The sequence below is a fragment of the Chiloscyllium plagiosum genome, chromosome 7 (genome assembly GCF_004010195.1).
Source record: "Chiloscyllium plagiosum isolate BGI_BamShark_2017 chromosome 7, ASM401019v2, whole genome shotgun sequence".
Classification (NCBI taxonomy): domain Eukaryota; kingdom Metazoa; phylum Chordata; class Chondrichthyes; order Orectolobiformes; family Hemiscylliidae; genus Chiloscyllium; species Chiloscyllium plagiosum.
Window position 1 is genome coordinate 40,911,027 of NC_057716.1, and position 13,086 is coordinate 40,924,112.

The 13,086-nt window shown below is 41.4% G+C and overlaps 1 protein-coding gene across 4 annotated transcripts in view; it reads right to left on the minus strand.

Moving 5' to 3' along the window:
• Positions 1-13,086, minus strand: part of itga4 (integrin alpha 4) — a 217,907-nt gene that overhangs the window by 8,784 nt on the left and 196,037 nt on the right. For all 4 annotated transcript variants that reach the window (XM_043693479.1, XM_043693477.1, XM_043693480.1 and 1 more), the window contains one exon: positions 1,623-1,742. In XM_043693479.1, the coding sequence (XP_043549414.1) occupies positions 1,623-1,742 (120 nt within the window). The remainder of the gene's footprint in view (positions 1-1,622; positions 1,743-13,086) is intronic.

Genomic DNA, 13,086 nt, shown 5'->3' on the forward strand with positions numbered 1-13,086 from the left:
ACAGGAATATACTTTCTCTGGATTCTTGTTATCTCATTTCTGAAGGCTTCCCATTTTCCAGCCGTCCCTTTACCTGCGAACATCTGCCCCAATCAGCTTTCGAAAGTTTTTGCCTAATACTGTCAAAATTGGCCTTTCTCCAATTTAGAATTTCAACTTTTAGATCTGGTCTATCCTTTTCCATCACTATTTTAAAACAAATAGAACTATGGTCGCTGGTGCTCCCCCACTGACACCTCAGTCACCTGCCCTCCCTTATTTCCCAAGAGTAGGTCAAGTTTTGCACCTTCTCTAGTAGGAACATCCACATACTGAATCAGAAAACTGTCTTGTACACACTTAACAAATTCCTCTCCATCTAAATCCTTAACACTATGGCAGTCCCATAGTGGAAAGTTAAAATCCCCTACCATAACCACATTATTATTCTTACAGACATACAAGTTTGTTTCTCAATTTCCCTCTGACTATTAGGAGTTCTATAATACAATCCCAATAAGGTGATCATCCCTTTCTTATTTCTCAGTTCCACCCAAATAACTTCCCTGGATGTATTTTCAGGAACATCCTCCCCCAGCACAGCTGTAATGTTATCATTTGATTGGGACAACACATCCATCCCAGGGTAAGCCAAATAGAGACACGCATGAGAATTCATAGAAGCATGGCATTCCAACCGGAATTCTATCGATAAACACATCGAGTTAGACCCCATCTACCACCCCTGAGAGAACAGGAAATGACATCACTACAGGAAATTATATCACCACAGGAAATGATGTCAGCAATGCAAAGAAACCCAAACGTCTCAATAGAAAGCAGGAATTATCACCAACCGTGCTTCGTCCACAGGTCGACTGAAGATGTCACCTAGTAGGGTGACGAAAAGTCTGGAAATGAACCTTCCAGCTCAGCGAGCATAACCTCCATCCAGAAGTGCAAATTATTGATATTCTTTGTTTCATAATTTGACAAATTGAAAATATGAAGGAATCAAAATATACAACTGCATTTCACCAATCTTCCTTAAATAATATATTTCTACTGCTTAGTGTGTACTTTGATATGGGAAATACCTGTGCATTTCATATCAGAAAAATAGGATATGCAGTTTTTATCTTTAAACAGAAAGTTCCAGCATTTCAGGCAGCATCCATGAAGAGATAAACAGTTAATGTTTCAGGTCACTGACATTTTATGAGAAATTGGTATAAATAGAGCAGGTTTTAAGCAAATATAGAAGCCGGGAAAGGTGGAAGGAGAATTTAAAAGGTCTGTGATCCCTTCCATTATGAACAGAAGGTAGGAGAGGTTAAATGACAGAACAGATAATGATGCAAGGCAAAAGAAGGATAAGTAATAAGGCATGTGAAGAAATATAAGAGGAGAATGGAAGAGCAGAGTAATTACAACAGCTACTGTTCGAACAGAATGTGAGGAGTGGTTATTAACTGAAGTTGGTGAACTCGATAGAGTCCAAAATATTATGAATTGCATAAATTAGATGTAAATTATTTTTCCTTGAGTTTCCATTCTAGAATGTTGGAAAAGTGGAGGCAGCCAAAGACAAAGAATACAATCTATTGTATTTGATTGTAGAACTGAATTAATATAAGTCTTACCTTACAAAGCATAAAAATGAATGTAGCCAATATCAAAATCCCCAATAACAAACTCAGTCCAAAAGTCAATACTGCTACTTTAAATTTTGGTTTAGTATTATAAATTGCTTCCATTATAACCTAGGAAAAAGATGAGAGGTGAGTTAATGAGCAGAAAGAGAGTCATTAAGGCTGCAAAATTAACCAGAAAGTGTATAAATAGAATGATAAATTACAACTACTTGTATTTATGTAGCCACTTTAAAATAGTAAAATATTTCAAGGTATTTCCCAGGAACAGGCTCACAAGATATTCTTATATGTATTTTATCTTTATTGAACTCCTGTAAGATGCATGCCTGCAATGAGTGCCCAGTGGAAGAGGTCACATGAGCACAGTTTTTTGCACAGATAATGTATTTTCCGGTATTCTATAATCTCACTACTAGTCACTGAAGTCAGCTGATCCACCATCCAGCACACTTAGACTGTTACAGCATTTCAAATATTGCTATGAGTGACAGTTCATGAATCAAGAATTCAGCAATTTAATAAAATATTGTGAAATTCAGCACTACACATCACCATTACACTTTTCCCTCGTAAAATGGAAAGGCGGATGTAGCCATGAAAATTGCCAACGGAATCATGAAAAAATGTGCAAATCCTAAATAGACTTGCACAAGGCAATCTGTGTTATCAAGACAATCAGTTCCTGTGGAGAGTGAAGAGGTCTTCTCCCAGTTTCTTCCATCTTTAATATTGTGTGTCATCAGTGCCTCTCTAGTTTGCTTAACTTGGTATTCATTACAGGTACAGCATTGGTTGATGCGGTCCTTGATTTCTTTCCTAATGTTTGGCCACTAGAGTATTGCTCATCTTCAGACTTGACTCAATTTATTAGTCCTCACCTACCACCCGACCAATCTCCACGTACAGCGCATCATCCGCCGTCATTTCCGCTACCTCCAAACGGACCCCACCACCAAGGATATATTTCCCTTCCCTATCAGCATTCCGTAAAGACCACTCCCTCCGTGACTCCCTCGTCAGATCCACACCCCCCACCAACCCAACCTCCACTCCCGGCACCTTCCCCTGCAACCGCAGGAGGTGCAAGACTTGCGCCAACACCTCCCCCCTATCCTCCCTCCAAGGCCCCAAAGGAATCCTCCATATCCGCCACAGATTCACCTGCACCTCCACACAATCATCTATTGCATCCTCTGCACCCGATGTGGCCTCCTCTATATTGGGGAGACAGGCCGGCTACTTGCGGAGCGTTTCAGAGAACACCTCTGGGACACCCGGACCAACCAACCCAACCACCCTGTAGCTCAACATTTCAATTCCCCCTCCCACTCCACCAAGGATATGCAGGTCTTTGGACTCCTCCATCGCCAAACCACAACAACACCTATCACATTTCCGACGCCCCTCCCCCTAGTCCCTCCTCCCTACCTTTTATCTTAGCCTGCTGGACCAACTTTCCCCATTCCTGAAGAAGGGCTTATGCCCGAAACGTCGATTCTCCTGTTCCCCGGATGCTGCCTGACCTGCTGCGCTTTTCCAGCAACACATTTCCAGCTCTGATCTCCAGCATCTGCAGACCTCACTTTCTCCTCAATTTATTAGTGGCCTGTATGGATGCACCTTAGCATCTTTTCTCACAATTGCTTAAGGATAATGACTCTTTCTTCTCTACAACATGCCATCTTGGACCATCAATCCAACTCTGAACCCAATATGCTTGTGACAGCACATGAACGTCCTTGATACTTTCAGGTCACTCTTTCATCTGAAATTCTTGCAACACTTGGTTGCATCTTGCTGGATAGATCACTTGTAGGCACTTGTCTATTAGATTGAATCTTTCTGCTTGTTGATGACTTCCAGATATTGAACTGTTGCTTCATTTTAGTTCTGGAAGATTCCTCACAGTCATAGTATCCTCTTCTTTCATCACAGAGAGTCTTGTTCTCAACAGGATGTTGGTGACATACATCTGTTTCATGTGCTTACTTGCCATATCCAGATGATAAGTCTTTGTAACCAAAGATAAGATTTATTTCAGGCACTTTGGAACAGATAGTAATGGCATGTGAAAAATGTTTTGAAATTGCTTATAGTCACATCTGACTGCCATTTTGACTTTTTCAAGTAAGTACTTTTGAAAATGTTTATAAGCAAATTCAAAGGCGAGACATTTTTTCTTCATCTGAGTATGGTGTCATGTCTGTTTGCATCAACACACTAGAAATAATTACAACTGGTCTTCTTGCTGCAGTTGGTTTGTTACTCAATGCAGGATGACTGAAATCATTATATTTCAACACTAATGTTGTCATCATAAGTTGATCAATTTTAGCAGAACTGCTTCTTGTTCTGTGCTCCAATACCACTGGACGTCCTCAGCAGTAGCTCAACATAATGGTTCACATTCTGGCAACAAACTGAGCAAGAATATTGCTAAATAGTTGATGCATCCAACAAACTATAACACTGCCATTGATGGCTGTATCATTGCTACAACTCTCACGTTTTTTGAGGTCCAAGCAAAGACGATTTGTTGTCAGCATGTGACATATGTACTTGAATTCAGTCATCTTTAATTGCGATTTTTTAATTCAGTCTTAGGTTCACTGGCAATCGCTCTCTAGCAATCGCACTAGGTTCTGATCATAGTCTGTTATGGCTTCTTCCCTTGTGTCTCCAAATCCAAACAGCTTTTTGAACCATCTGTATCTCCCAAATAACATCCAGAATGTAGTTAAAAAGCTTCTGCTTTCATCATGTTCACTTGCCAGTAACCATCCTTCAAATTTTGTGCAGTGAAGACTTTTGCCTTTGCAAGTTTTGGCAAAGTTCCTTTGATGGTTGTCATGGAATAGTGAAATCTCTGCAGAGAGTTATTTTGACTTTTTGGGTCTATGCAGACTCTCAGCTTTGTAGGTTGCTTCACTGTTACCATGCTATTATGAAGATGTGGGTATACCTTTAAAAATGTTAAAAGCAGCAGAACTACCAGACACAGCACCAAGTGTTCTCAATAAAGCAACAATGTATGTAACACTGGGTCAAACAACTTGATTAGTTCATTGCCTGAAGACAAAAACAAATTCAAATTCGGCCAATCAGTTTAAATTATACCCCGAAAAAAATACCAATTTCCAAATAAGTTTGAATTGTGTATATTGACAATCTTAAAAGCCAATGATACAATCCGATGCTCTGGGATATAAGATCAAGGGAAAATCGAACAGTTGAGAGGAGAACTGCCAAGTCCTAGCATATAACAGACTGCTTGAAAAAAACATCTCTCTCAAAATTACCTTTTTGATCAGTAACCTGTAATGCAGAAATTCCTAACAAGGAGAAAAGAAGACACAGGAAGTTCCGAAGATGAGAACCTAAAGCTGCCTAGTTTTGAGAAGTGTTGTTTTATAAATCTTAATTGGGAGTTTTTTCAGACTAGTATTATAGAAGGGAAGGTAAAACACAGGTTAGAGAAAGAAATTATAAATAGTGGTTAGTTAATTATTCGCTGTTATACTTTAAGAAATAAAGTTGTTAATTTTTACTTTACATAGTTCTTGGCCATTCGAATTTTTACAGATTACTGCACGGGGATAAATCTTTTCGGGTGTGTTGCTGGTTTTAAATTAAGCCGCACAGTTTACCCTGTGTCGTAATGGTGCTGCTAATCCATTCTGCAGGTGTTGTCACTTTGCTATTTACCCACTTCTTTTCCAGCTCTTCCATCTTGTCTTTCAGGCTAGCCTTGAGGCCAGTTGGAATTTTGCTCAGCAGTTGATCAACTGTTCTTACGCTTTCACCTACATTGAGATGGTTTTCTCCAGGAAGACATCCTAAACCTGAAAACACTATAGGATTTGTTCTGCAGTCAATGGCATTGAGTGTTGTGACACATTGCCCAGTGCAACTGTTAGTCTTGTTCCAGCTGAGATAAGTGACTTTCTCTTGCTTTCCTCTTGACACAATATTGTGATGTCATTTAGCCCTAACCTTACTTTCCAGAGCTCCATTTTTGAATCATTATGCCACATCAAGCAAAATGCACAGGTCTGTGAAGGTCCTGATGTACCAGTCTCTCTATCTGAAACTTAATGTTGACTTGATGTTCTACTTCTGCAGTCATTAGTCCACTGTCATAAACCATTTATCACCTATCAACCTGACCAAGCTAAACTGTTCTATGGTGTAGAGTGATTCACCAGACTCTTTAATTTTTGACAGAATCTTAGATTCACACAGTGAGCATAAGTAACTTCTCAGAAATGTTAGGGAAACAAGGAGCTAGCGAGAGGGAGCAATTGAAGGAAATCACTATTAGTAAGAAAATTATGCTGAGGAAATGAATGGGGTTAAAGGCTAACAAATGAAGAGGCACCGATAATCTATGTCTCAGAGTACTAAAGGAAGTGGTCCTGAAAATATTGGAGATTTAAGTGGACTGCTTCCAAAATTCTGCGGAATTGTAAGCAGTACTCACAGATTGGAGGATGGCAACTGAAACCGCACGATTTAAAAAGGAAGGGATTGGAAAAAGCACAGAATTACAGACAAAATCTAACATCAGTAGTGGGGAAAAGCTAGAGTCTAATCCCCACAAGGTGTGATAACAGATATCTGAAAAGCATTAACAGCACTGGACTAAACCTGCAAGGGCTTATGAAGGGATTCTGGGTAATCCAAGATGGAGGATAGGAAAAATTTCTGGCTATAACAGCTGCTCCATTTTTGAGGTATTGTAGGTGATTTCCTCAAATTCCAAGAGCAACAATTGCTGTTTTATATGTTGTTGCATTGTTTTGAAACATTGAAGAAAAAAAAAAGTCAAAATAACAGCAATTTTAAAAGGGAGAGGTACAGACAAAGGAAGCACATGGTGAGGTCAGTGCAGGAGAGGGAGAGAGAGAGAGAGAGAGAAAAAAAGAAATTGACACCACAATGAACCTGCACAGTTACTGCCTTTGCTGTTTGAATTCATGTATTACTGGACATCGGAGCATGTCTGGGAAAATTAGCAAACAGTGAAATTCACAACTAATCGTGGAGGAACCTGTTTGGGCGAGGTCACAGCAGAGAATAGTTTTAAGTGTGGCCTACAGAAAGTCTACAGTAGTAAATAGAGTGGGTTCTTCCTTGATTATATGTTTTTTGAGATATGTCTCTTGATTAAACTTAAAAAATAAGCTATAATTATTAACTTAACCTGGAGCAGAGTTTTGTAGAGGAATAAGAAGGTGTTATTTTCTGGGTCTGTAGATTGTGAAGGAGCAAAAATGGCCTTTAGTAGAGTGATATGCTCTTCTTGTCGGATGTGGGAGTTTAAGGAGAGTTTATGGATTACTGCGGATTATATCTGCAATAAATGCCATTGGTTGTGAATCCTACCAGATCGAATGGACCAGTTGGAGAAACAGTTAGAGGCAATGAGGAACTTGCAACAGTAAGGGGATGTGATGGATGGCAGTTATAGGAAGGGGGGAAAATCACAGATACAGTCACATAGATGGGTTAGCTCCAGGAAAGGTAAGAGAGGTAGGCAGGTAGTGCAGGAGTCTTCTGTGGCTATCCCTATTTCAAACAAGTATGCAGTTTTGGAAAATGCAGGGGGTGATGGATTCTCAGGGGAATGTAGCAGGAACAGTCAAGTTTCTGGTATTTACGTTGGCTCTAATGCAATGAGGGGTACATCGAGTTCCAAGAGATCGATTGTGTTCAGGGACTCTCTAGTCCGAGGTACAGACAGACGCTTCTGTGGCCAGCAGTGAAAGATCAGAATGCTGTGTTGCTTCCCTGGTGCCAGGATCAAGGATGTCTCAGAAAGGGTGCAGAATGTTCTCAAGGGGAAGAGGGGCCAGCAAGAGGTCATTGTCCACATTGGAACCAATGACATAGGAAGGGAAAAGGTTGAGATTCTGAAGGGAGATTAGAGAGAGTTAGGTAGAAATTTAAAAAGGACGCTCTCAAGAGTAGTGATATCTGGATTACTCCCAATGCTACAAGCTAGTGAGGGCAGGAATAGGAGGATAGATCAGATGAATGCATGGCTGAGCAGCTGGTGTTTGGAAGAAGGATTCACGTTTTTGTGTCATTTGGGGTAGAAGTGACCTGTACAAGAAGAACGGATTGCACCTAAATTGGAAGGGGATTCATATACTAGCAGGGAGATTTGCTCAGGAGGATTTAAACTATTAAGGTGGGGGCATGGGACCCAGTGAGCTAGTGAGGAAAGAGATCAATCTGAGACTGGTACAGTTGAGAAAAGAAGAAAGTCAAACAGTCAACAGCAGGAACAAGGTAGGACTGATAAATTAAACTGTCTTTATTTCAATGCTAGAGGACTAACAGGGAGGGCAGATGAACTCAGGGCATGGTTAGGAACATGGGATTGGGATATCATAGCAATTACGGAAACATGGCTCAGGGATGGGCAGGACTGGCAGCTTAACGTTCCAGGATACAAATGCTACAGGAAAGATAGAAAGGGAGGCAACAGAGGAGGGGGAGTGGCGTTTTTGATAAGGGACTACATCTGTACCGAAGGAGGGTATTTCTGGAAATACATCCAGGGAAGGTATTTGGATAGAACTGAGAAATAAGAAAGGGATGATCGTCTTACTGGGATTGTATTATAGACCCCCTAATAGTCAGAGGGAGATTGAGAAACAAATTTGTAAGGAGATGTCAGCTATATGTAAGAATAATAAGGTGGTTATGGTAGGGGATTTTAACTTTCCAAACATAGACTGGGACTACCGTAGTGTTAAGGGTTTAGATGGAGAGGAATTTGTTAAGTATGTACAAGAAAATTGTCTGATTCAGTAGTGGATGTACCAACTAGAGAAGGTGCAAAACTTGACCTACTCTTGGAAAATAAGGCAGGGCAGGTGACTGAGGTATCAGTGGGGGGACACTTTGGGGCCAGCGACCATAATTCTATTAAATTTAAAATAGTGATGGAAAAGGATAGACCATCTCTAAAAGTTGAAGTTCTAAATTGGAGAAAGGCCAATTTTGACGGTATTAGTCAAGAACTTTCGAAAGCTGATTGGGGCAGATGTTCGCAGGTAAAGGGACAACTGGAAAATGAGAAGCCTTCAGAAATGAGATATCGAGAGTCCAGAGAAAGTATATTCCTGTTAGGGTGAAAGGAAAGGCTGGTAGATGTAAGGAATGCTGGATGACTAAAGATATTGAGGGTTTGGTTAAGAAAAAGAAGGATGCATATGTCAGGTATAGACAGGATAGATCGAGTGAATCCTTAGAAGAGTATAAAGGAAGTATGAGTATACTTAAGAGGGAAATCAGAAGGGCAAAAAGAGGACATGAGATAGCTTTGGCAAATAGAATTAAGGAGAATCCAAAGGGTTTTTACAAATATTTAAGGACAAAAGAGTAACTATTGAGAAAATAGGGCCCCTCAAAGATCAGCAAGGCAGCCTTTGTGTGGAGCTACAGAAAATGGGGGAGATACTAAACGAGTATTTTGTATCAGCATTTACTGTGGAAAAGGACATGGAAAATATAGAATGTAGGGAAATAGATGGTGACATCTTGAAAAATGTCCATATTACAGATGAGGAAGTGTTGGATATCTTGAAACACAGGATCTGATCAGGTGTACCCTAGAACTCTGTGGGAAGATGGAGAAGTGATTGCTGGGTCTCTTGCTGAGATATTTGTATCATCGATAGTCACAGGTGAGGTGCCGGATGACTGGAGGTTGGCTAACATGGTGCCACAGTTGAAGAAAGATGGTAAGGACAAGCCAGGGAACTATAGACCAATGAGCCTGACTTCGGTGGTGGGCAAGTTGATGGAGAGAATCCTGAGGGACAGGATGTACATGTATTTGCAAAGTCAAGGACTGATTAGGAAGAGTCAACGTGGTTTTGTGCGTGGGAAAGCATGTCTTACAAACTTGATTGAATTTTTTGAAGAAGTAACAAAGAGGATTGATGAGGGCAGAACGGTAGATGTGATCTATATGAACTTCAATAAGGCATTTGACAAGGTTCCCCATGGGAGACTGATTAGCAAGGTTAGATTTCACGGAATACAGGGAGAACTAGCCATTTGGATACAGAACTGGCTCAAAGGTAGAAGACAGAGGGTGGTGGTGGAGAGTTGTTTTTCAGACTGGAGGCCTATGACCAGTGGAGTGCCACAAGGATCGGCGCTAGGTCCACTACTTTTCATCATTTTTATGAATGATTTGGATGCAAGTATAAGAGGTATACTTAGTAATTTGCAGATGACACCAAAATTGAAAGTGTCGTGGACAGCAAAGAAGGTTACCTCAGATTACAACAGGACCTTGACCAGATGGATCAATGGGCTGAGACATGACAGATGGAATTTAATTCAGATAAATGCGAGGTGCTGCATTTTGGGAAAGCAATCATCAGCAGCACTTATATACTTAATGGTAAGGTCCTAGGGAGTGTTGCTAAACAAAGAGACCTTGGAGTGTAGGTTCATAGCTCCTTGAAAGTGGAGTTACAGGTAGATAGGATAGTGAAGGTGGCGTTTGGTATGCTTTCCTTTATCGATCAGAGTATTGAGTACAGGATTTGGGAGGTCATGTTGCGACTGTAAAGGACATTGGTTAGGCCACTGTTGCAATTCTGGTCTCCTTCCTATTGGAAAGATGTTGTGAAATGTGAAAGGGTTCAGAAAAGATTTACAAGGATGTTGCCAGGCAGGGAGGATTTGAGCTATAGGGAGAGGCTAAACAGGCTGGGGCTGTTTTCCCTGGAACATCGGAGGCTGAGGGGTGATCTCATAGAGGTTTACATAATTATGAGGGGTATGGATAGGGTAAATAGACAAAGTCTTTTCCAGAACTAGAGGGCATAGGTTTAGGGTGAAAGGGGTAAGATATAAAATAGACCTAAAAGGCAACCTTTTCACACAGAGGGTGGTACATGTATGGAATGAGCTGCCAGAGGAAGTGGTGGAGGCTAGTATAATTGCAACACTTAAAAGGCATTTGGATGGGTATATGATTAGGAAGGGTTTGGAGGGATATGGGCCGGGTGCTGGCAGGTGGGATTAGATTGCGTTGGCATATCAGGTGGGCATGGACAGGTTGACCGAAGGGTCTGTTTCCATGCTGTACATCTCTATGACTATAAAGGCAAATTATGTGTAAAGAATTTGCTGGAGTTTAAGGAAGCAACTAGTAAAGTAAATAAAGGAGAAACAGTGGATGTGGTGATTTAGATTTTTAGAAGGCTTTTCATAAGGTCTCTCCTAAGAGATTTGTGGGCAAAGATAAAGCCTACTAATAGGGATAGAGAATATATTAGCAAGAGTTGGTTCATAGGAAATAGACAGTGGAAATAAATTAGTTTCAAGAAACAATACTTGGGCTCCTACACATACATACATACATAAAATATATTATAAATGACCTGGATGAGTGAAACAAAGGCAATATTTTCAAGTTTCCGGCTGACACAAAACTGGGCAGGACTGAGAGTTGTAAGGAGGCTTCAAGGTAATTTAGACACAGTGAATGAATGGGCAAATGCATAGCGAGTTTTTAACATTTTGGTGTGAAAAAAACAGAAAGAAGAGTATTATTTAAACAGTGATATATTAGGAAATTTGAATTTATAATGGAATGTTGCTGTCTTTGTATACCAGTCAATGATAGTAGACAGGCAGGTGCAGCAAGCATTCGGGAAGGTAACTGTATATTGATCTTCAATGCAAGAGAATTTGAGATCAGAAGTAGGGATGTCTAACTGCCATTATACAAAGCCTTTGTGATACCACATCTGGTGTACTGCATGTGGTTTTCATTTCCCTACTCAAGAAATTGTATACTTGCTATCGAGGAAGTGCAGAGGTTCACTACGCTGATACTGGGGATAGCAAGACTGTACTATGAGAAAAGATTGATTCGACTGAGCCTGTATTCACCAGTGTTTAGAAGGATGAGAGGGATTTGATTGAAACATGTAAAGTTCTAACACAACTAGGCGGATGCAGAGGAATATTCTCCCTGGGTAGGGAGTCTAGAACCAGAGTCCACAGTCTCAGGATACAGTGTACACTATTTAGAACTAAGGAGAGGAAAGGTTTCTTCACTCAAAGGGAACTGAATCTGTGGAATTCCTTATCACAGAAGGCTGTGAAGGCCTAATCACTGAATAGATTCGAGAAACTGACAAATCTTTTCTTGGAAGATTTTAAAAGTATTAAAGGCATGGGCAAAAAGCAGGAATATGGCATTGAGATAGAGGATCAGCCATGATCATACTGAAGGGCAGAACAGGCTCAAAGAGCCAAATAGGTGAAAGTGAGGACGGCAGATGCTGGAGATCAGAGTCTAGATTAGAGTGGTGCTGGAAAAGCACAGCAGGTCAGGCCGCATCCGAGGAACAGGAAAATTGACGTTTCGGGCAAAAGTCCTTCATCAGGAATGAGCCCTCATTCCTGATGAAAGGCTTTTGCCCGAAACGTCAATTTTCCTGTTCCTCAGATGCGGCCTAACCTGCTGTGCTTTTCCAGCACCACTCTAATCTAGACACAAGGGACCAAATGATTTACTCTTACCTCTAGTTTCTACACTTCGATATTTTATTACTATTTCTCCAATCCTGATGAAGGGTCTTAGCCCGAAGTGTTGATTTTTCCGCCTCCTGATGCTGCTTGGCTTGCTGCGTTCCTCCAGCTTCCAGTTTGTTTACTTTTGATATTTCTCCAGTGGCCATCTGTACCTGCCTGTTATCCTTCTATTCACCAAACGGTGATGGGCGGCATGGTGGCTCAGTGGTTAGTACTGCTGCCTCTCAACTCCAGGGACCCGGGTTCGATTCCAGCCTTGAGCGTCTGTCTGTGTGGAGTTTGCATATTCTCCCCGTGGCTGCGTGGTTTTCCTCCAGGTGCTCCGGTTTCCTCCCATATTTGGAAGATGTGCAGGTTAGATGAATTGGCCATGCTAAATTGCTCCATAGTGCTCAGTGATGTGTAGGTTAGGTGCATTTGTCAGGGGTGAATGTAGCGTAATGGGGTAGCGGAATGGATCTAGGTGGGTTGCTGTTCGGAGGGTTGGTGTGGACTTTTTTGGGCGGCACGGTGGCACAGTGGTTAGCACTGCTGCCTCACAGCGCCTGAGACCCGGGTTCAATTCCCGCCTCAGGCGACTGACTGTGTGGAGTTTGCACGATCTCCCCATGTCTGCGTGGGTTTCCTCCGGGTGCTCCGGTTTCCTCCCACAGTCCAAAGATGTGCAGGGTCAGGTGAATTGGCCATGCTAAATTGCCCATAGTGTTAGGTAAGGGGTAAATGTAGGGGTATGGGTGGGTTTCGCTTCGGCGGGTCGGTGTGGACTTGTTGGGCCGAAGGGCCTGTTTCCACACTGTAATGTAATGTAATCTAATCTAATCAAACATTTGTGTAAAATGATTCAGCTTCCTGCACGGAGAACACCACTTTCCTCAGA